Source organism: Aspergillus costaricaensis, assembly GCF_003184835.1.
Source record: "Aspergillus costaricaensis CBS 115574 unplaced genomic scaffold BO79scaffold_34, whole genome shotgun sequence".
NCBI classification, from domain to species: Eukaryota; Fungi; Ascomycota; class Eurotiomycetes; order Eurotiales; family Aspergillaceae; genus Aspergillus; species Aspergillus costaricensis.
In genome coordinates, this window is record NW_020291834.1 from 39,647 (window position 1) to 58,721 (window position 19,075).

At 52.9% G+C, this 19,075-nt stretch overlaps 11 protein-coding genes across 11 annotated transcripts; 6 read left to right on the top strand and 5 right to left on the bottom strand.

Moving 5' to 3' along the window:
• The first annotated feature begins 866 nt into the window (after positions 1–866).
• Positions 867–2,935, top strand: mrh4 (ATP-dependent RNA helicase MRH4). Its single transcript, XM_025682927.1, has one exon. The coding sequence runs from the start codon at positions 889–891 to the stop codon at positions 2,716–2,718; it is 1,830 nt and encodes a 609-aa protein (XP_025535886.1). The 5' UTR covers positions 867–888; the 3' UTR covers positions 2,719–2,935.
• Positions 2,936–2,947: 12 nt separating this feature from the next.
• BO79DRAFT_247714 (putative carboxylesterase) lies at positions 2,948–4,779 on the bottom strand (the record flags this gene model as incomplete). Its single annotated transcript, XM_025685666.1, has 3 exons — positions 2,948–2,975; positions 3,112–3,326; positions 3,421–4,779. 3 exons carry the CDS (start codon positions 4,777–4,779, stop codon positions 2,948–2,950), a joined length of 1,602 nt encoding a protein of 533 aa, XP_025535887.1.
• Positions 4,780–5,147: 368 nt separating this feature from the next.
• BO79DRAFT_201522 (SET domain-containing protein) lies at positions 5,148–7,689 on the bottom strand. The gene is made up of 2 exons (XM_025681580.1): positions 7,299–7,689; positions 5,148–7,236 (listed from the first exon to the last, which is right to left on the bottom strand). Exons 1-2 carry the CDS (start codon positions 7,407–7,409, stop codon positions 5,449–5,451), a joined length of 1,899 nt encoding a protein of 632 aa, XP_025535888.1. The 5' UTR covers positions 7,410–7,689; the 3' UTR covers positions 5,148–5,448.
• A 185-nt stretch (positions 7,690–7,874) lies between these two features.
• Positions 7,875–8,599, top strand: BO79DRAFT_210990 (mitochondrial 54S ribosomal protein uL14m). Its single transcript, XM_025682928.1, has 4 exons — positions 7,875–7,950; positions 8,026–8,110; positions 8,183–8,407; positions 8,480–8,599. The coding sequence occupies exons 1-4, from the start codon at positions 7,936–7,938 to the stop codon at positions 8,548–8,550; spliced, it is 396 nt and encodes a 131-aa protein (XP_025535889.1). The 5' UTR covers positions 7,875–7,935; the 3' UTR covers positions 8,551–8,599.
• Positions 8,567–9,592, bottom strand: BO79DRAFT_210992 (DNA-directed RNA polymerase II core subunit RPB9). The gene is made up of 4 exons (XM_025682929.1): positions 9,361–9,592; positions 9,139–9,310; positions 8,850–8,939; positions 8,567–8,787 (listed from the first exon to the last, which is right to left on the bottom strand). Exons 1-4 carry the CDS (start codon positions 9,438–9,440, stop codon positions 8,743–8,745), a joined length of 387 nt encoding a protein of 128 aa, XP_025535890.1. The 5' UTR covers positions 9,441–9,592; the 3' UTR covers positions 8,567–8,742.
• A 185-nt stretch (positions 9,593–9,777) lies between these two features.
• pin1 (peptidylprolyl isomerase ESS1) lies at positions 9,778–10,646 on the top strand. Its single transcript, XM_025680053.1, has 4 exons — positions 9,778–9,879; positions 9,957–10,360; positions 10,408–10,524; positions 10,594–10,646. Exons 1-4 carry the CDS (start codon positions 9,877–9,879, stop codon positions 10,601–10,603), a joined length of 534 nt encoding a protein of 177 aa, XP_025535891.1. The 5' UTR covers positions 9,778–9,876; the 3' UTR covers positions 10,604–10,646.
• An 878-nt stretch (positions 10,647–11,524) lies between these two features.
• Positions 11,525–12,365, top strand: BO79DRAFT_273834 (uncharacterized protein; the record flags this gene model as incomplete). Its single annotated transcript, XM_025687544.1, has 1 exon — positions 11,525–12,365. Exon 1 carries the CDS (start codon positions 11,580–11,582, stop codon positions 12,363–12,365), a length of 786 nt encoding a protein of 261 aa, XP_025535892.1. The 5' UTR covers positions 11,525–11,579.
• An 802-nt stretch (positions 12,366–13,167) lies between these two features.
• Positions 13,168–13,973, top strand: BO79DRAFT_273838 (uncharacterized protein; the record flags this gene model as incomplete). The annotated part of the gene is made up of 1 exon (XM_025687545.1): positions 13,168–13,973. The coding sequence occupies exon 1, from the start codon at positions 13,203–13,205 to the stop codon at positions 13,971–13,973; it is 771 nt and encodes a 256-aa protein (XP_025535893.1). The 5' UTR covers positions 13,168–13,202.
• A 46-nt stretch (positions 13,974–14,019) lies between these two features.
• BO79DRAFT_240051 (uncharacterized protein) lies at positions 14,020–16,974 on the bottom strand. The gene is made up of 4 exons (XM_025684985.1): positions 16,585–16,974; positions 14,420–16,525; positions 14,194–14,369; positions 14,020–14,137 (listed from the first exon to the last, which is right to left on the bottom strand). Exons 1-4 carry the CDS (start codon positions 16,867–16,869, stop codon positions 14,080–14,082), a joined length of 2,625 nt encoding a protein of 874 aa, XP_025535894.1. The 5' UTR covers positions 16,870–16,974; the 3' UTR covers positions 14,020–14,079.
• Positions 16,975–17,128: 154 nt separating this feature from the next.
• On the top strand, positions 17,129–18,075 carry BO79DRAFT_201535 (nuclear cap-binding protein subunit CBC2). The gene is made up of 5 exons (XM_025681581.1): positions 17,129–17,291; positions 17,352–17,446; positions 17,495–17,539; positions 17,595–17,786; positions 17,837–18,075. Exons 1-5 carry the CDS (start codon positions 17,226–17,228, stop codon positions 17,967–17,969), a joined length of 531 nt encoding a protein of 176 aa, XP_025535895.1. The 5' UTR covers positions 17,129–17,225; the 3' UTR covers positions 17,970–18,075.
• Positions 18,056–19,024, bottom strand: BO79DRAFT_179808 (pyridoxal 5'-phosphate synthase glutaminase subunit PdxT). Its single transcript, XM_025680054.1, has 2 exons — positions 18,751–19,024; positions 18,056–18,691 (listed from the first exon to the last, which is right to left on the bottom strand). The coding sequence occupies exons 1-2, from the start codon at positions 19,002–19,004 to the stop codon at positions 18,118–18,120; spliced, it is 828 nt and encodes a 275-aa protein (XP_025535896.1). The 5' UTR covers positions 19,005–19,024; the 3' UTR covers positions 18,056–18,117.
• Between the last annotated feature and the right edge of the window lie 51 nt (positions 19,025–19,075).

The following is a 19,075-nucleotide window of genomic DNA, read 5'->3' on the forward strand; positions in this document are numbered from 1 at the left end:
ACAATAATTGAGTCGCTTGGATTAAAATTCACTCGGACGTTAAGCAGCAGCTCATGGGAATCGTAACAAGATGGGGAAAATGAGATGCGTCACAAAATGGCGATCATGCGAAAGAGAGCCGATTCGTCAGGTTCTTTCTTTACTTTTGATAAGAAACTACTGCGAAAAAAAATTGGTCCGACAAACGAAGGGATGCTGATCGTAGGCAGAACAGGGCAACCGATATGGTGGAAATGGGCGATGTGCAACAATGACGGCACGCTGGGCAGGATAGACAATTGCAAAGGAAGAAGACAACCAACACACCATCCACCACCGGACCAACGAGGATGAAGTAAGAACAAGAAGACGGAAGAGGGTGAGAGTGAAGGTGACGGGAGAAGGAATAAACAGAAACACCCGAACAAACAGTGTTGACAAGTTGACTAATAAGTAGTTCGAAGCCGTTCGCAAACCGGCTGAAGCTGGGAATCGCAGCTTGACGCTGTTGACATTTTGGCGTCGGGAGTCTCCATGGCAACTTCACACCTGAGACTGCCTGAACCTGGCCTGAACTTGGCCTGAGCGCCCTGTCTGGCCAGCCTCGACACCTCGACACCTCGTCGCCTGGCGGTTTCCCCGATCCCACCAGTCTGGTTTGGGATTAGCGGGGGATCGTTCCTGTGGCCCGAGCGCCTTCCCCTTACGGACTGGCACGGGACCGGCTGCTGATTCTTTTTGGATTGGAGCTCCGGGAGGCAAAAGATAAAACTAGTGGTAGAAGATTCTTGACGAGCGTTCATCACTCTCTCTCATCCACCCCCACCCATCCTCACCATGAATCGCCTGGGCAGACTGTCTCTGCCGCTTCGGCCTCAAGTCTGTCTGCTCTGTCAAACGCAGGCGACCATGTCCTCTCCTCTCGCCGGATGGCAGGCCGTCCGCTCCATGGCAACCGTCCGACAGCGCCGCCAGGCCGCCCGCATGGTTCTGTCCTCCAATGTCGACAAGTCTTCCCTGAAGGAGGGACGTTCGAGAAGAGATCGTGGCGGCCCCTGGTCGGGCATGAACCAAACAGAAGCGCGCCTTCGGGATGCGCCACGGTCAAGGTCTCGGGCAGCTCTCAAGCGCTCCGGGGATGCTGAAGATGATAAGCAGAAGCCGGACAGTCCTCTCTATAAGGCGCTCAAGATGCAAACGGCATTGGCGCCCATCCCTTACGGTCGCCGAACCGCTATCAAGAATAAGATCGCAGAAGTCTCGAGTTTCGACCAATTTCCTCTGCTACCGGTCGTGCGCCACTCGATCTCTTCCCAGGCTCTCCCCGGATTGGCGGACATCGTACCAACTCCCATTCAACGCCTTGCTATCCCACAACTTCTGAAAGACCCTATCCCGAAGAGAACATCGAAAGATGTTTTTAACGATGAACCGAATTATGAACAATATCTTCTGGCTGCCGAGACCGGGTCTGGAAAGACGCTCGCCTATCTGATTCCCATGATCGACTCCCTGAAGCGTATGGAAGCGGAGGACAAGGATTTTGAAAAGCGAGAGGCGGAACAAAAGGCCAAGGAACGGGAGGAGAAGCTCAAGAACCGGGCTTTTGACATTGCCCCGGAAGAGCCTCCGCTGTCGGACGCAGGTAGACCCCGGGTCATTATCCTCGTCCCGACCTCCGAGCTGGTTGCCCAGGTTGGCGCCAAAGTCAAGGCTCTTTCGCACACGGTCAAATACCGATCGGGGATGATCTCGTCTAACCTGACCCCTCGCCGTATTAAGAGCATCCTCTTCAATCCGAGCGGAATTGACGTTCTCGTCGCCACTCCCCATCTGCTTGCTTCGATTGCCAAGACGGATCCATATGTGCTGAGTCGTGTTAGCCACCTGGTGCTGGATGAGGCAGATTCGCTCATGGACCGTTCCTTCTTGCCCACAACGACCGAGATTATCGAAAAGTCAGCCTCTTCTCTTCACAAGCTCATCCTCTGCTCCGCAACCATTCCCCGCAGTCTCGACAATCTTCTCCGTAAGCGCTACCCCGACATTCGCCGACTGACGACACCAAACCTGCATGCCATCCCCCGTCGTGTCCAGCTGGGAGTGGTTGACATCCAACGGGACCCCTACCGTGGCAACCGCAACCTGGCCTGCGCCGACGTGATCTGGTCCATTGGAAAGGCAGGCGACACCGAACCGACGCACCCCTTCCTGGCCCAGGCCGGACCCAAGGTCAAGAAGATTCTGGTTTTTGTCAACGAGCGCGAAGAAGCCGACGAGGTAGCCGAGTTCCTGCGCTCAAAGGGTATCGACGCCCAGTCCTTCTCCCGCGACTCCAGCAGCCGTAAGCAGGAGGAACTGCTGGAAGAGTTCACCGAGTCCCCAATCCCTCCCACCGCAGAGGAGATCATGCTAGCCAAGAACAAGCGCCGCCAGGACAACTCCATTCCCTTTGTCTACCCTGAACAGCAGAACAAGCCTGGCATGGAGCGCGGTCTGCCGAACACCAAGGTTCTCGTGACGACAGATATTGCCTCTCGCGGAATTGACACCATCGCCGTGAAGACGGTTATCCTCTACCACGTCCCGCACAACACCATCGATTTCATCCACCGTCTCGGCCGTCTCGGCCGCATGGGCAAGCGTGGTCGTGCCGTGGTCCTGGTCGGCAAGAAGGACCGCAAGGACGTGGTCAAGGAAGTGCGCGAGGGGATGTTCCGCGGCCAGGCCTTGATTTAGGGGCAGCAACGACACCAACGACAAGCACAATCTGTACTATTATTCAACTACGGCCCAGTCAACTTACAACTGACGGAGCCTCTGACGACGGCGTTCGGAAAACGGCAACCAGGAAAGACAATATTTAGACGACATGCATTGTATGTATGCATTGACTTGAAGCATCACTCAGGATATACACGGCTGTACCTCATGTATTATAATTTGTATATTTCCCCACCACATCTCTCTACTTAGATTCCTCTTCGTCACCACACCTGTACATTATAAACAACACCCATCCATCATCTGAATAGACAACTACAAGATACTACTTACTACCAGTAGTAAATAAAAATGAAATAAAAAAATCAAATAGGAATCTTCCCCCCAACCGACTTCCAAAACGCACACCGATCCTTCAACTCCGTCAACCCCACATTCTCGAACCCCTCCGTAGCAATCACAAACTCGTCCCCTGACTCCTGTACCTCCGGCACCCCAGGCTCCGACGCATTCGTCAATTTATGTGCGTTGGGGTCCCCCGTCTGGAAAAAGCTGGCGAATGCGCCCGCGTAGCCGTCGTAGATTAATGGGTCAGTTTGTTGTACGCTCGAAACGGTGTCCCACTATTCACAGCCACAGTATTGGTATCGGTATCATCTCCATAGACAGCATATACATAAAACAGAACGAAACATAAAAGGGATGATAACAACATACCCACTCCGTATCACTCCCATGTCTCGCCGGCGGAATCACATACTCCCCGACATACCCCTTCTCCTTCGCCGCAGAAGCAACCCAATACGCCGGACAGGCGAGGACCACGTCTCTGTACACTAGCCCTGCGCGTACGAACGTCGTGTTATAGGATAATGTCTCCGCTGTACCTGAAACAGGGTAATATTTCGATTCGATGAGGTTGATATCGTTTGTATCAAGACCGGGAAGGAAACCGGTTAACCAGTTATGGAAGGACGCGAGGGAGGAGTTGAATCCGTTTGTAGTGTCTGTGTCTTCTAGTCCGGGGGGAATGAAGTTCTCGCCTTCGTGGGCGTTGTACATGCCCCAGATGAGGTCTGTCTTTAGGGAGTTGGAGGAGATAGTGGAAGAAGTGAGGGGTTCGATGAGGAAGGTTCCGTCGATGACGGGGGCCCAGGTGTAGGATGAGGTGGTGTAAGTGTTGTCTGCGTCGATGATGAGGCTTGCGTCGCGGATGGACTGGACGTCTACCTCTTTCAGGCATTTGAGGGTGTCGGAGGCGGTGGTGCAGTTCGTTAGGTTGACGAGCTGGGTGTAGATGGCTTCTGCTTCTGGGGCGTTGTAGGCGTAGGTTTTTGGCCAGAAGGGGGAACTGGCGAGGGCTTTGGAGAAGAGTTTGGGGTTCGAGCCGCGGCCGTTGGCGAGGATTTGGGCGACGACGGAGCCTCCGCCGGCGGATTGGCCCCAGATGGAGACGTTGTTGGGGTTGCCGCCGAAGTGGTGGATGTGGGAGTTGACCCATTTCAGGGCGTATTGTTGGTCGAGAAGGCCTGGGTTGAGGTCGGAGGTGGGCGAGTCTTTGATGGCTTGGCCGGGGAGGAAGCCGAAGGCGTTGACGCGGTAGTTGGTGTAGACGACGATGTAGTCGTTTAGGGTGCTGACGTTGAGGACGGGGTAGGCGTTGGGGGGCATGCCGAAGAGGGCGTCGCCTTCGATGAAGCCGCCGCCGTAGAAGACGACGAGGACGGGGCGGTTGGTGGTGGAGGAGCTGGTGTCCCAGGGTCGGGAGTAGAGGCCTAGGTAGAGGCAGTCTTCGGAGCCGTTGACGGTGCGTTGAGGGCACATGTCGAAGGATTGGTCGGTGTCGTAGGTGCCATTGGTAGTGATGTTTAGCGGGGGTTGAGGAGCTCGAAAGCGGTTCTCGCCTGTGGCGGGTGCTGCAAAGGGGATTTTGCGAAAGTAGGAGAGGTTGTAGGTGGCATCATAGCTGCCCTGGAAGGTGCCATAGTCTAGAGTGACGAGGGGGGCGTCGTAGGCGCTGGTGAGGGAGTGTGTTAGCAGGAAGCACAGGGCTAGCAGGAGGCGTGGGAAGGCCATGGCTGTAGGTGGTGGTAGTATCCCTGGTGGTCCTGGCAGGGAAGAGCTGCGCCGAGAGCTGCAGCGTTTTATAGGACATCATGGTTGCGATGGTAGAGTGAGGTCGGTATGAAGCAGACCGAAGTTCATTAAGATTCAATATCGGAGTTCCTGGAATACCTGCACGAGAATATCATGAGGACAAGAAATCCAAGGGGATCAAAGCGCCGACAGGGCTGCCATTGGTGCAATTATTCTCCTCCACAATGCAGCATGACGGAGATGCGGAGATGCGGCACCAGCAATTTGCGGGGGGAAGGATGAGGAGGAAAAGATTCTTCAAGCAATGTCCGTCAGCCGACGGGTAAAAATAAGTTAATTCCAAGACCCCGGGTTGGGGATAAAGTCGTGTAAGTACAGAAGTGTACCAAGGGCCGGGAAACGAGCAGTAATCTATACAGGGTAACCAAATGCGGAATCATTAGACTGGACAAAGCCAAAGCCAGACCAGATGAATGGGAAGCAAGATCTTTCAAACGTCTCAAAAAGCCTTTCAATATCGCCGGGCTCATGGCAACGCTCGTGCCCACTGTGATAAAAACGCCTATTCTTCCAAACCGGACTCCACCGGACTCCAAAGAAAAACCAAACTCCAGGATTAGTACTCCCAAAATCGATCCATATCCATCATTACATAGTCATCCGAAGGGACCGGGTACGTCGTCGGCTGGCGCGCGTGTTGCGTCGGTCCTCGCCGGCTTCACTGTCCTCGGTCTCTGCGTGAGGCTCGGACAGTTCGGGCGTCGGGGTTATTCCAAAACTGACACCGCGGTCCTTGCGCGAAATGAGCGCTTCTTCCTCGGGGTACAAGAATCGGTGCACAGTGCGGTGGTCCATCACACGTTCCTCGTCATCCCCAGGGCCCTCTCTGTCGGTCTTTGGCCACTGGAATCCATACAGCTTGGAGTGCCGTTCGCACCGGGGACACTCACGTCGCGTCAGGTAGGAATCTTGCTGAACAAACCAAGCGTTGCATGTGCGGCAATCCACCCAGCGGTCGTATGCCTGTGCTAGAAGTTTAGAGGTTTTGGTGTAATCGCCAGGAACCCGAGCACGGGGCGGCTCAACCTCGACTGAGGGAACCACTTCCTTGCTGCGGGATTTTCGGGACTTTTTCACCACGGTACCGAGCTTCTCGTCGAGTTCGAGAGAGTCTGACAAGTCCGACAATGCATCGTTGTCTACACCCAGCATACGTCGTTCTGGCTCAGTGGAGAGATCAAGGCGTCCCTCGACAGTCAAAATTGGTGCCTGCACGGTAGTCTCGGTGATTTCCTCGACCTTGATTCGCACCGGGTTATCACAAACGGACGTCGCGGCTGTTGAAGTTGACGAGCGGTGCGAATCGTCCAGTGAACCGGGTGAATCAGGATCGGCGGTGGTAGTGGTGGTGCTTTGCGCGGTCGATTCGGCATGGATGTCACTCTTGTTGTCGATGACGTGGTCATTGGCGGTTTCGGCTGCGGCAGAGTGTGGCACGGATAAAACTTGGGAGGAAAGCCCGGTGCCCGCTGGCTGGACCGTGGAAGACTCGATCGAGGGTGTGAGATCAGAAAACACGACCTCAGATCTCAACTTGGAGCTCTGGCGAGTAAACTTGGTTCGTTTGCGGGGAGTCGATGAGGGAGAGCTCTCTGAATCGGTGTCGGGGACGTGCTTGCGTTTCTTGGGCGAAAGGAGAGCCTCAGAGGGCGCAGGCTCGTCGTAAGCTGGCGTGGAGGCGGGACTCTCTTGGTCGGAATCGAGCTGGGGTGCCCAACCATTGCGGACGGCCCGTTCGCATGTCAAACAAAGACACTCGCAATTGTCAATGCCAAAGTAATCCTCTCCGTAAGACACGGTGATTTCCTCTCCGATATGAATGTTGCGGATGGCAACGACTTGCATGCCTTCCATGCCGCGCGTCACCAGTCGACCGTTGGCGTTGCAATCGTGATTGGCGAACCGAGCGGGACCCAGGAAGAAAGAGGGGGTTTTTCTGCGACTCGACATGACAATGCTAAAATCCTTTCTCTTCAGATCCAGATCCTGCTCCTCTTCCTTGGTCATGGGTACGAGGGTCCCGCTGAGGTACTTGATCTCCTGGCCCTGCTTAATGAATTTGCGGGCGCAGATGGCAGCCTCATGCTCGGTCACCGTGTAGCGATTGGTCGTAGTCACCTCAAAGGGGGAATCGGGGAGATACATCTGGATGTATTTGCGGAGATGGCGGCGAAACCATTCTTTCTCCCGGTCAGTAGGCAGCTTAGCCAGGTACTTCTTGAGACCTGGCATGCTCAACAGCTTCTCTTCCGCTTTGGCAGCGTCTTTGTTGACAATGACATCGTGAAGGAGAGTGCTAGCCACATCATCATCTCTGATGCCGCGGGCGGGGTTGTATTTAGTGCGATTCTTGCGAGTGTTGGTCCAGAAGTACGCCTGCGAGGATAGTACAGTCAGCGACCAGCTACATGACGGCCAATCGAGGGTCATAAACGTACACGGTCAACCAGCGCATCTGTTGCGACGTCGTCGTAGCTGGCCAGTTTCGCGAGCGTAAGCCGATCCCGACGGTCATCGGAGGGGCTGGATTTTGCCTTGGAGACCGGCATCGTGAAATGTCGACCCAGACGATCCCATGCAAGAGGATTTGAGGGGGTGATAAGAGTGTGGGTGGGATTAATGGTAGGAATGAGGCGTCAAAGCGTCAAGGGGAAGAAACAGCGGAAGGTCGGGAAGCAGAGAAGACGAGACTACTAAGTAGAAATATATATGGGCGCCAAACAATTTTGGGGGGTGGGAAAGGAAAGGAGCGGGATTGAGAAGGAAAATTTTAGGGAACGACGTGAATACGAAGAGGAGTGACTGGCATGATGAACAAAGGAAACGAAGGAGAGGCAGTGAAAGTTAGCGCGCATGAAAGGACAAACTCGCAGATTGACATGATAGTAATAATTAATGTGAAGGCTGGCGCTGGTTGCTGCTGCAGTGTCCCCGTCCGGGGTCGGTCGTCGGCGAAACCTGCCGGCCCGCCAAACTGCCTGGCGCTGCTTTTCTTTCGGCCATCCCCATCTCTCTCTATACTCCCCTCACTCCCCCCGACGTTCTTTCCACCTCCGGACAGGGTACACAGTCAAGATGATTCAATTAAAGGTGTGTGAGGGATTCTACGGGTGTTCGTGATGGGGGAGAGGAAATTTTTCGCGGACTGACAAACCCCCGATCCAGACAATGCTCAACTGCATCGACAACTCCGGCGCCGCCGTTGTCGAGTGCGTGAATGTCCTGAAAAAGAAGCGCCCCGCCACCGTTGGTACGATCATTTTACCGTTTCCAATTCATTATCAAAGGGTTTCCGCTGATGTTGGAGTTCCGGGATGAACAGGTGACCGCATTGTGGTCGTGGTCCAGAAGCAACGAAATTTCGGCCCCGACAGCAGCAACAACGTCGGTATCGCAAACAAGGTTCGCCGAGGAGATATTCGCCATGCTGTCGTTGTCCGCGCGGCCAAGGAAATGCAGCGCCCGGATGGTTCGATCGTCAAGTTCGATGACAATGCCTGTGTTCTCGTCAACAAGTCCGGAGACCCCATCGGAACAAGAATGAACGGTCAGTCTAGCCGACCACTGCGGAACATGATCGAGTCGGTATTAGGAGAATAGCTTTACTGACATATACTAGGTGTCGTGGCTACGGAACTACGAGGACGACAGTGGTCGAAGATCCTGTCGTTGGCGCCGATGCATGTGTAGGATATACCTTTTATTTGGAAGCGAATTGTTCTTATATTTATCCCGTTTGTAGCAATAGAAATTTCTTTCTCTTTTCAAACTCCCCTTTTCTTTGCCCAAACATCGCCAGAACTCCACAAAAAATGCTGCTTAACGGAACAAAAACCAAGATCGGGTATCAGGTACATGACATGTAGTATGGCAAATCGAGAATTAGACGAAAACATTGCCGCACGCGCAACAGACGTAGTAAAGTTTCTGGAAAGTAAGCGTCAGCCGATACCTTCATGGATGCGGTGTGAACCGGCATGAAGGCTTACCATTCCCGTTTCTGCGGAACGCTGTTGCGACTGGAAGAAGACTGCATCGGCTTCGCCGCAGCTCGGGCAGAGCTTGTTGGAACGAGGAAGCTAAGGAAAGAGTGGGTTAGCCACGGAAACTTCAAGACAACTTGGAATGTATCCATGACGCGAGCGCGGCGCATGCTGGACCTCATGACGACGAAAAGCCATCATAATCCTCTTCGGACCAGGAGTCCTCGGAGGATGTGTCACAGACGAAGCAGGTAATCTCTTCACCACAATGATCACAGAAACCCGGGAGACAAACCGTAGGATCAGATCCGACATCCTGGGTCACACCAGCGGTATCTCCGACTTGAGTGCTGAGCTTGTTTTGGTAGACGCAGTAGGAGGTTGCGGGCTCGCCGACATGGCAGGTTCGGCAGGTGAACATCAACCGGTTGTTGATGCGGTCTTCCTTCGGGTAGAGCAAGTTGGAACTGTAGACGTTAGCAGAAGGTTCGACAAGAATGAAGAGATCAAAACTTACCATTCGCGACAGAATCGAAAGTGAATTTGATCGGTGGGCTTGCTATCGCCACCGGCAGAGGGGGATGGGCTGGCAGACATTTTCGGGGTTTGTTTTACTGATGAAGTGTGCCGGAAAGTAATGAGTTCACGCGTATTGATATGGAGCGAGTGTGTTGTATCCGCTGGAAAGCTTTCACTTTAAACAGATAGAAACGAAAGACACGAAAAGTGGCTGATAGGAATAGTGAGACGGCCGGGGATCGTCAATGGAAGTCGGAAGAAGCGTTGAACCAAGCACCACCGGCTAGTTCCCATGACTTGCAGCTCACCGCCCCGTCAATGTTTGCAGTGTTTGCAGCCATCCCTCCCCCGCAGTTTGTCCCGCAGCTGCAAGTACCAGCAAAGCCTCTCCGACTCCTGCAACTTTATATAACTCCACTAGTCCCCCCGCGTCATTTCTGGATCCTTGTCTTCCTTCGTGAAGCTATAGACACCTCCGCAGATTTTAGACATACACACATCCTTTTTTCACAACATGGTATGCCGATACTCAATCCTATCATAGAAGATCATGTTTACCAAATTTGGCATCTGTGCTGACTGTAAACACTACAGGTAGAGACAGGTCTTCCGGCAGGTTGGGAGGTTCGCCACTCCAACTCTAAGAACCTTCCCTACTACTTCAACCCTATGACGAAAGAGTCTCGCTGGGAGCCGCCGGCCGACACAGATACAGAGAAGCTCAAGTTCTACATGGCCAACTACCACAGCGGACCCGCAGGACGCTCTGATGGAAACGGTCACAATGAGGGCAAGATTCGCTGCAGTCATCTTCTCGTTAAGCACAGGGACAGTAGGCGTCCCAGCAGCTGGAGGGAAGCTGAAATCACCCGTTCGAAAGAGGAGGCTATCGAGATCCTCAGAAGCCACGAGGCGCGCATCAATGCGGGAGAAGCCAGTCTGGGTGACATTGCTGTATCGGAGTCCGACTGCAGCAGTGCTAGGAAACGTGGAGATCTGTACGTATTTATGATATCACTAAAGGTACTAGACTAATTTATCTTAGGGGCTTCTTTGGACGGAATGAGATGCAGAAAGAGTTTGAGGACGCCGCCTTTGCACTCCAGCCTGGTCAGGTCAGTGGGATTGTGGAGACGGCCTCTGGTGTCCATTTGATTGAACGGTATGTGATCTGAGTGCATTCAGAGATTGCGTTGCTGATCAGCACTTGCTAACGTATTGGATATTGCAGGGTTCAGTAAATTTCTTTGAATGACATATATACTACGTGTATTTACTTGGAAGAGATCTCTATATCTTTTTACATGAGTTCTTCTTCACAACTTGTTATTCAATGTAGAACGTAGGCTTGGCCATTGTACTACGCAATGTATTATTGAGTATATCACGCGGCTGTTTTAGAGGACGGTTTCTGTATGGTGCATACTGTTGCTACTGACTTGGATGAAAGGAATGAAAGTGTGACTTACATATTAGAGGCGCCTTATATCAATGGCCCAAAGAACTTGATCTTCCATTCGGTTTGTTCAACCTGCAGTGTTTGCCCCCTGCTATTGAATGTGGTATCATAGTGATTTCGTGCTGACCTTCGTCCTATTGTATAGCGTACCGGCCGTGATCTATCTACAACTCTCCAAGTAGATCATGTTCTACATCTCAGTATCTGGCTTTCTAAACCAGCTTTATTCATCAGCAAACACAAGTCTAATAATCAACCAGATCAAGTCATCGACTCACTCTACGTCGTCAGCACAAGACCGGAGTGCAAGGTTGTTGTTCCCCCGGATCTTGTCCTACTTGTCTCTTGAGGTGACACCGATAGCTATTACTCCTGTTCGTCAGACCATCAGATCTGTCAAAGCTTCTCATCGATCACACTGGCTTGGGATATCATGATTTGCAGCTACGTTGCTTCCTCCTCTTCTTCTTCTACCTTTACTATCCCGACTATCAACCTGGTGCTAGCAAATATGGATCAAGATGAAGGAATGGAAAGCTGGAAGTCCATTCCAATCACATTTATGGTTTTCCATCCTTGTCCGACTAGCCTGCCCGACTAGGCAGATGGAGGCGGTAATGGGGGAGCTTCCGCGAGAGCTTCAGCTCTCTCCGTCTCTCTGCACAAGTGCAGTCCGGTCTTTTGCAGTCTCTCCATCTGAAGATCTCCCATCTTTCATCGCTTCACCTCACATTCCATCTCAGGTAGTACTCAATAAAATGTCCTCGTCAGCGCCTGAGTCTACGAAATTCCCTTTCTCACCGTCGCCTGGTTCCGTCGACGTCTACCTGGCTGAGGAGGGCATGCTGTCGGTCTCAGAACAATGCATCAACGACGTCCTGACTCAGTCTGGAATAAGAGCTGAATGCATCTATCTTCCACCACACCTTTCTAGAATTCTTCCCACGAAGTTAATCCACGTCGTATCACAATTACGCTTCGAGGCCTACAGAGCCATTATGATTATGCGGATCTGTAACTCCTGGTACCGAAGGAGGTACGAGTACCTGCACCCTGACGAAGACTCTCCAATGCTTCAACAGCATATTCAATCTGTCCAGCTCCTCTTTGGGTGGGACAAGGACAACAAGCCTGTCAGAGCCCAGCCTATTGCGGTGGCGGACCTTAAAATCCCTGAAGGTTCGATCACTCTGGGCTCGCACCGGCGCAGATACACAGCCTACAAGGAATTTTATGATGAGTTAGTGTGGAATTCTCGTTGTGGAGTCTACTACGCCAGATTTTTTGTCTACCTCTATCTGGCGACCAAAAGTTTCGATTCCCATTTACCGTCGGATGTCCTCCCGGCGTTCAATGCCTGGAAGCAGGGGGATTTTGATACGGAGATCCAAAAGTTAATTCCTTTGTCGCAGACTGTCTTCTATGCTCCATCGTACGAGGTCGCTGTGGATGAGCTGGCCACAGCCATCACGCAAAAAGTTGAAGGTGGCGAGGCAACTGCACGAACTTGGAAAGCCTTCGCAACAGGTCCGCAGAGCTATTAGCTCTTCCATCTTGAACGACCAGCTGCACGAAGTACGGTGTTAGACGAGATTCTGGAGTTCTTGGTTGTTCATATTTGGGGCTACGGATGTCATGACTGATGTGGGGATGAGAATATGCATAAACAGCTTGGGAAATTGCTTTGGTTGGATATTTCGGCTATTTCTTTATTCAAGTGTGGACATACCCATACATTGCTTTGGATCAAAAATATAAATTGCTTTGAAAATACATTCACTGTAGCGCTGTCTGGTTTTAGTCGGAAACACCCAGACACTTGCCCGTTATAATCTGACAGTTCCCATACCGACGCTGCCAAACGACACCACCTGCCGTTTATACCACGTCTCACAGCTTAGTAGAGAGACCAGAGTTTTTTCTTCGCTCTTTAACTTTCTTTGAATACAATACTTAAAGCACTGATCGTCTCCTTCTCAGATCATTCAGATTCATCCATGTGATTCGATTCACTACTACTGCTGATTCTTTCACGTGAGCATCAAACCCTACTAGGATTATCCTATCTTGAGAAGAGGTAAATACCATCAATCCACAATACCTTTAAGAATATCTATAACCTCATGTGCCTTGATTCTGTTCTCTATCATCATATTCTAAACACTATCGCCATGCATCATTCTCTCTCTATCTCACCCAACAGACAACACATCCACCTACTACCCGCACCACAGATATATATCCATCCCTCCTAGTGCCTCATCCAACCCACCCACACTCCAACACAAACAACCCAGCATACAGTTGCCTTGACAAACCATACTAACCACTCCCAAACCCAGAAACCCACCCTCAACCCCCCTCCCACTCAAACCAAAAAAATGTGCCTAACCTTAACAACCAAACACCCCCTCTGCGGCTGCCTCACCACCACAACATTCACGCCCTGCCGTCTCATCCCCTGGAACCGGTGTATCCGGCGCGAGATGATAATAGTCGAGGGAACGCGTCGACGGAATAATCTTCTCTGCGAAGCTTGCAGCGACAGCAGCAGCAGCAGATATTCCGAACGGAGAATGAACAGACTATACACTCTGATGGCATGTCTTGAGGGATTTGACTCGAGTGTTGAGTTTGCTTGTTTGGATGTAGATGATGAACAACATAGTCAGGATGACGGTGTTCAGGAGTTCCGGTTGGGAGAACATGATGGTTATAGTAATAGTGGCGATGGTGGTAGTGGTGGGAGTAGTGATGAGGGTTGGTATGGAGATGGAGATGGAGATGGAGATGGAGATGGAGATGGAGATGGAGATGGAGATGGAGATGGAGATGGAGATGGGGAGGGAGAGGGAGAAGAAGGGGATGAGGAAGAAGAATATATAGAAGAGTCCTCCTCCTCCTCAGAGGAAGAACTGGTGGTGCTTCGGTGTGACCTGAGTAGAGTTTGTGATTCGATTGCCTCGTCGCGCGTTTGTCATGGCACTGGGGTGATGGGGAGGGAGAAGAGACGGTTTGGGAGAGGGAGGGTACGGGGGCCTAAGAGGAGGGATACGGCTGATGAGGAGGATATGGAGATGGATATGGCGATGGCGAGGGCGAGGGTGGAGGATCAGAGGGTTTCTTCTATTTCTAAGGTCTCATCGATATGATGTGTGTCTAGGATGTGGGTAAAAATTGACCGTGATTGCATTCGTAGTATTTCTAGTCAAGTCCAAACAAGCTATTTCATGCATGCTTCTACTACTGTGGTATTCATTATAACGCTGTGTTGAGCCGTTCGAGACGCGATGTGATGTTGTCGATGATGGCCGATCTGGAGTATCTCGTTAGTATATGACCCCAAAGTCATGAAGAATGAAGCAGACGTACTCTCGTTCCACCATCAGCATAGCATCCGCAACCTTTTGCTTTTGTAGTCGTGCCGAAACCGAAACGCGAGGTTGAGCACCACCTGGCGACGCTGGACTGCCCGGTTCAGCGGCGATGGGCGACTTGACTGCGAGAGTCTTGGCCTCGCTGAGGAGATCGCCGGCAATCTCCTTCACCTATACAGTTGTTAGTATCATGATTAATAAACATACTGGGATGAACTTACAGCAGCGAGTCGTTGTGTCAGGTCGCCCTCGCCCTCTGGCTGATCCACTGACTCCGACAACGTCTCAACTTCATTAACCCACGACTTCTCCTTATCGCTGAGTGGCCGGCCACCGGATTTCAGGACCTTGTTACGCAGTGCTTCGTAGCGTTGTACAAGCTGTGCCTGCTTGTCCTTCGCTGCCTGCAGTCGCTGGTCCAGTGCTTCTCCGTTGCGGGACCCCTCCATCCGTTTGCCATCTTCGCCGATTTCGCTGGACACGCCCTTGACTCGGTCAGCCACGTCGGCAAGCTGTTTCAGCTGATCACGCATCTCGCCCTGCAAACGCTCGCAGCGGCGGAAGAGGTCTGATGCAGCGCGTTCGAGGGCGTTGGTGTGGGCGGACAGGATGCGGTGCGCAGCTGCAACCAGGTCCAGCGTAGCAGGGGACAGCCGAACTTGCTCCTTCAAGGCTTGGCGTTGACGGTGCGGGACGTGTTTGTCGATGAAGAACTCCAGAGGGGGCTCTGCGTAGAAGATGGCCGGGACTTGGTATGGAGGCCGACGAGGGGGCAGGATGGGGGAGCCCGGGACTTGTTCCTCCGGGTCGAAGATGTGGAGATCGGCAATGGAGGGAAGAACCTCTGGTGCGTCCAAGATGGCAGCGTGAGGGGTGGAGGAGTGGGATGTGAGTAGCAAGTAGCCCAGGTCGTAATCGTAGTACACCAAGGCGGCTGGTAGGTGGCCCGTCAAGTCTTTGGCGCCTGCGGCATTTCCATCAACCTCAAGAATCCGCTCTCTCAAAGACGCAGTGCCTTCGCAAAGGATCTGCAGGCGGAAAGAGCTGCCGGCGGTGTCCTCTGACTGCAGCTCAGCCTCGAGTCGCTGAACCCAGGAAGTGAGAGAGATATAGGTGACATTGTTGGTGTTCGTAACGAAGAAGCTGTACCGCGAGTAGGCATCCTTTGTGAAAGTAGGCCAGTTGTTGGACGAGTCACGCTCCCCTCTAATCGTGTCCAAGGATTCCACGAGCAAAAGATCGGATGGCTCGGAGACAGGCGTGCTGAAGACGTTCTTCTTTGCCTTAGGGAGCCACTGTCCTTCAACACCATCGAGCTCGAGACAGACATGAATCCTACCGCTTCCAGTCGAAAGGCAGATGACTGTGGCGGACAGACGGTCATCTCCGCTCTCCTCCAGAGCGCGCACCTCTTCGCCCATCATGAGCGCATCGAGATCGACCTTGGCACCGATGACCAGGATATCGCAGAGGTCCAGGTCATCAATCTCATCTCCCGTGTCGAACCGGAACGGGCCCTGTAATCTGGGGATCGCACTGGGATTGGCTGGGCGCGTGAGGACATCTGACCCAGAGCCCGTCTCCGAATCAAACTCCGTATGTAGAGGATCCTGGTTATCAATTTCGGCCAGCCAGTCGTACTGCTGCCGGCAGGCAGTCAGGTCATCCTCATACTCGGCAGGATCCTCCTCCAAAGAAGCCAGCTTCGGAACAATAGCCGCAGTCAACGAAGGGATGGTCGTTGACGGCGCGCGCCACTTGGAGGGCAACAACGGACACAAAGCGTAGAGGTCGCCCGGTCTCATTGCAACCCACAGAGTCATGGGTGCCCACGCGTCCTCGCGTTCATTTCCGCTGCCACCAAAGCAAGCAGACGCAACTTCCATGTCGATAAAGTCAGCCGAGAATCCCTTGTTCTTCCCGAATCCCGACGGCGCAAAGTCCTGGTCCGATGAGGTTCCGTCCACCAGCTTCCTCAGGTCGACAGCCAGGGTCGGACGGTCAAATGACCAGTGGTTGTTCCGATCCAATTCCCACACTCGGACTGCAGCATCAGCCGTGATAGTCACAAAACAGCCCCCGAGGTTGGTGTGGACACCCAATGGATGCCATAGCGCCGACACCACAGGCGATTCAGGAATGACGTGGGTGGTAGGGCCAAGCTGGTAAGATTTCACGCGGATGGGAGAGCTGTCTGTTCCAGACAGATGGGAAGGATCAGGCAGCACGGCGATGAAGACGGTGCGATCGGCAACAATGGCTAGGAATGCGCCATTTGGCGAGGGGATTAGTTGACGGATTTTCTCGAAGACAGGAACATTCAGAACCTATACGGCATCAGGTTAGCTTCAGACCAGCAATAAATCACTGTTAATCCTTGTCCTACCCTGTACTGCACAGTGCGATCCTCAGACTGCTGCTTGTCATTCGACCTGGAGTTGTGCTGCCATTCATCCTTCAGTCTGGTCAGGCTGGACCAGCGAATCTGGTTATCGACGACGGTAAACAGTTCATTCCCCCGCTTCGCTTGAATGCGCGTAGGTCCCGAATAGACGACTTCTTTCGTTCCGGGTGTATGTTCTGGTGATTTGGAGCCGGAGCTGGCAAAGATGGAGGCACCCGGCGCCGGGCGCGAGAGCCACGGCGGAGTGTAACTGATGACTTTCGGCATGGTCGAGGGGGATTCTTTTTGGCAAACAAGTTGAGATTGACAAGCCTTACAATCTCATCCTGCGCTTGAAGCCAAATGCGAGAGGGGAGGGAAGAAGCCGAAAGCACGACGGAGAGGAAAGGCAATAAACAGCTCCCGTCGGGGAAATTTTGGGCGGAAGCTGAAGCTGGAGTGAAGAAGGGCGGCGCGCCAAGAAGCAAGACTCCCGTTGGTTGTTGCTTCAGCTTCCCGACCTGCTCGGATCTTCTTTGCAGACTCACTTCCTCTCGTTGTTTAGTGAACTCCGCTCACATAGCTTGCCGGCGTTTATTTGTCATTTTCTTCCTTCGATTCTTGCTTGCCTAAAGCCGAGCATCATGAGCACCCTTGTTCACAACACCGTCGAACGCCTCGACCGGCCGAGTGCCTACTACCTGGGCAAGGTGAGCTTCGTCTCCAAGGCTACCGAACCATTACCATACTAATTGGTGAACTCTCTCCAGAACAAGCGTCGCAAGTTCAGCCACGATGAGGTCGAAAAGCCTGAAGATCCCGTCGACAACCTAAAGGATGCCACCACTCTTTACGTCGGTAATCTGTATGTTATGGAATGATCGCCTTTGTCAAGTCCATGCTAACAGCACAGTTCTTTCTACACCACCGAAGAGCAGATCCACGAACTATTTGCCAAGTGAGCGGAAACCACCGAATGCGCTATCTACGAGTAACGAGCTGACTGAGTACAGGTGCGGCGAGATTAAGCGTCTAGTTATGGGTCTGGATCGGTACAACAAGACCCCCTGCGGATTTTGCTTCGTCGAGTACTACACCCACCAGGATGCGCTGGACTGTTTGAAATACATTGGTGGCACAAAGCTGGATGAGAGAATCATTCGGACGGATCTGGATCCTGGCTTCGAGGAGGGTCGGCAATACGGGTATGTAGATGATCGGGTTTCCCAAAGGCGCAGGTTGCTGACGTTGGTAGACGTGGTAAATCGGGTGGTCAGGTCCGCGACGAGTACCGCGAGGAATACGACCCTGGCCGTGGTGGCTATGGACGTGCCTATGCGGATGACCAGCGACGACGGGAGGAAGAGGAGTACGGCAAGGGTAAGTAAAAGGGGGAGACAGACATATTCAGGTTGGCGCAAAAACGGCGTTTTCATATGTACAATCTATTTCTATCATTGCTAGAAAGGCATTCAAGAAAGAAAAAATTTACACCCGATACCCAACGCTATGCATCATCTATCATGATGTTGCCCTTTATGTGTGATGCGCGGCATGTCTTTTCTTCACTGATTCCTCGACCTGGCGCAACCACCACGCGTGGATGCGGGCGTCGTCAGTCAGCTCCGGGTGGAAGCTTGTTCCAAAGACGTTCCCTTGGCGGACCGCGATGATGTCTCCCGTCTCGTCATCGGCGTTAATGGGTGTCCCCTGACAGGCCAATCTGGCAGCCCGTCCGGGCAGAGCTGCCAGGACCTCCACACTATCTGCCATAGCCTGCCGAGCGACCTCGTCTTCCGCCTGGCGCGCCGGTGCAATGACTGTTTCTTCACGCTGAGCCTCGGCCACTTGTTCGCCCTCTTGGTGAGGGAGGATTTTCTCCACGACGGGGGCGCGGATAAAGACGGCGGGGAAGGCGGGCTGATTAGCGCCCAGGAAGGGCAAGTCGAGAGGGGCCTGGAAACTCTCCGTCTGTCGGCCGAAATGGTTGCGATTGACACGCACGTCTAACCCACCGATCAGATCCTGACCACCTTTCTTTGTGCGGTTGGCCGACTCAGCGAGGAGGATCAGACCGGCGCAAGTACCCCAAGTAGGCCTCCGGTGGACCCTGAGATGCCAATTAGTATGAACAATAAAGCAATGATGCGGAAAATCGATCAGACATACTTGACAAAGTCCCGCAGAGGCTCCAAGAGGTTAGACCTAGCGGCAACAAGGGCCATAGTTGTGCTTTCGCCCCCGGGCAGCACCAGCGCATCGCATCGCTCGAGTTCCTGCGGGGTGCGCACTTCGATAAAGTCCCATTGCGAGGCGGAACTGCGGTCTTTGGCGGGCAAATCGGCGGCCGCACTCTTCAGCAACTGGATATGTTCGTAGAAGGCGCCTTGCAAGGCGAGCACGCCGACGGTGATGCAGCCCATGACGAAGTATAGAATGTGAGTCAGTGGCGGCAACAATAGAACTATGACTCCAAACTCTCTATACTTTATTT

Bases quoted from the DNA above. Each gene is read 5' to 3' on its own strand.
- mrh4 (XM_025682927.1), top strand. From the start codon at position 889: ATGTCCTCTCCTCTCGCCGGATGGCAGGCCGTCCGCTCCATGGCAACC.
- BO79DRAFT_201522 (XM_025681580.1), bottom strand. From the start codon at position 7,409: ATGCCGGTCTCCAAGGCAAAATCCAGCCCCTCCGATGACCGTCGGGAT. The intron at 7,237-7,298 runs GTACGTTTATGA...CTATCCTCGCAG, and splicing joins CAGATGCGCTGGTTGACCGT to GCGTACTTCTGGACCAACAC.
- BO79DRAFT_210990 (XM_025682928.1), top strand. The intron at 8,111-8,182 runs GTACGATCATTT...CGGGATGAACAG, and splicing joins GAAGCGCCCCGCCACCGTTG to GTGACCGCATTGTGGTCGTG. The intron at 8,408-8,479 runs GTCAGTCTAGCC...GACATATACTAG, and splicing joins CATCGGAACAAGAATGAACG to GTGTCGTGGCTACGGAACTA.
- BO79DRAFT_210992 (XM_025682929.1), bottom strand. From the start codon at position 9,440: ATGTCTGCCAGCCCATCCCCCTCTGCCGGTGGCGATAGCAAGCCCACC. The intron at 9,311-9,360 runs GTAAGTTTTGAT...TAACGTCTACAG, and splicing joins TTTCGATTCTGTCGCGAATG to TTCCAACTTGCTCTACCCGA. The intron at 8,940-9,138 runs GTTTGTCTCCCG...CTCTTTCCTTAG, and splicing joins ATGTCGGATCTGATCCTACG to CTTCCTCGTTCCAACAAGCT.
- pin1 (XM_025680053.1), top strand. The intron at 10,361-10,407 runs GTACGTATTTAT...AATTTATCTTAG, and splicing joins GCTAGGAAACGTGGAGATCT to GGGCTTCTTTGGACGGAATG.
- BO79DRAFT_240051 (XM_025684985.1), bottom strand. From the start codon at position 16,869: ATGCCGAAAGTCATCAGTTACACTCCGCCGTGGCTCTCGCGCCCGGCG. The intron at 16,526-16,584 runs GTAGGACAAGGA...GATGCCGTATAG, and splicing joins ATCGCACTGTGCAGTACAGG to GTTCTGAATGTTCCTGTCTT. The intron at 14,138-14,193 runs GTACGTCTGCTT...GAGATACTCCAG, and splicing joins ATGCTGATGGTGGAACGAGA to ATCGGCCATCATCGACAACA.
- BO79DRAFT_201535 (XM_025681581.1), top strand. From the start codon at position 17,226: ATGAGCACCCTTGTTCACAACACCGTCGAACGCCTCGACCGGCCGAGT. The intron at 17,447-17,494 runs GTATGTTATGGA...CTAACAGCACAG, and splicing joins ACTCTTTACGTCGGTAATCT to TTCTTTCTACACCACCGAAG. The intron at 17,540-17,594 runs GTGAGCGGAAAC...GACTGAGTACAG, and splicing joins ATCCACGAACTATTTGCCAA to GTGCGGCGAGATTAAGCGTC.
- BO79DRAFT_179808 (XM_025680054.1), bottom strand. From the start codon at position 19,004: ATGGGCTGCATCACCGTCGGCGTGCTCGCCTTGCAAGGCGCCTTCTAC. The intron at 18,692-18,750 runs GTATGTCTGATC...TTGGCATCTCAG, and splicing joins CCTCTGCGGGACTTTGTCAA to GGTCCACCGGAGGCCTACTT.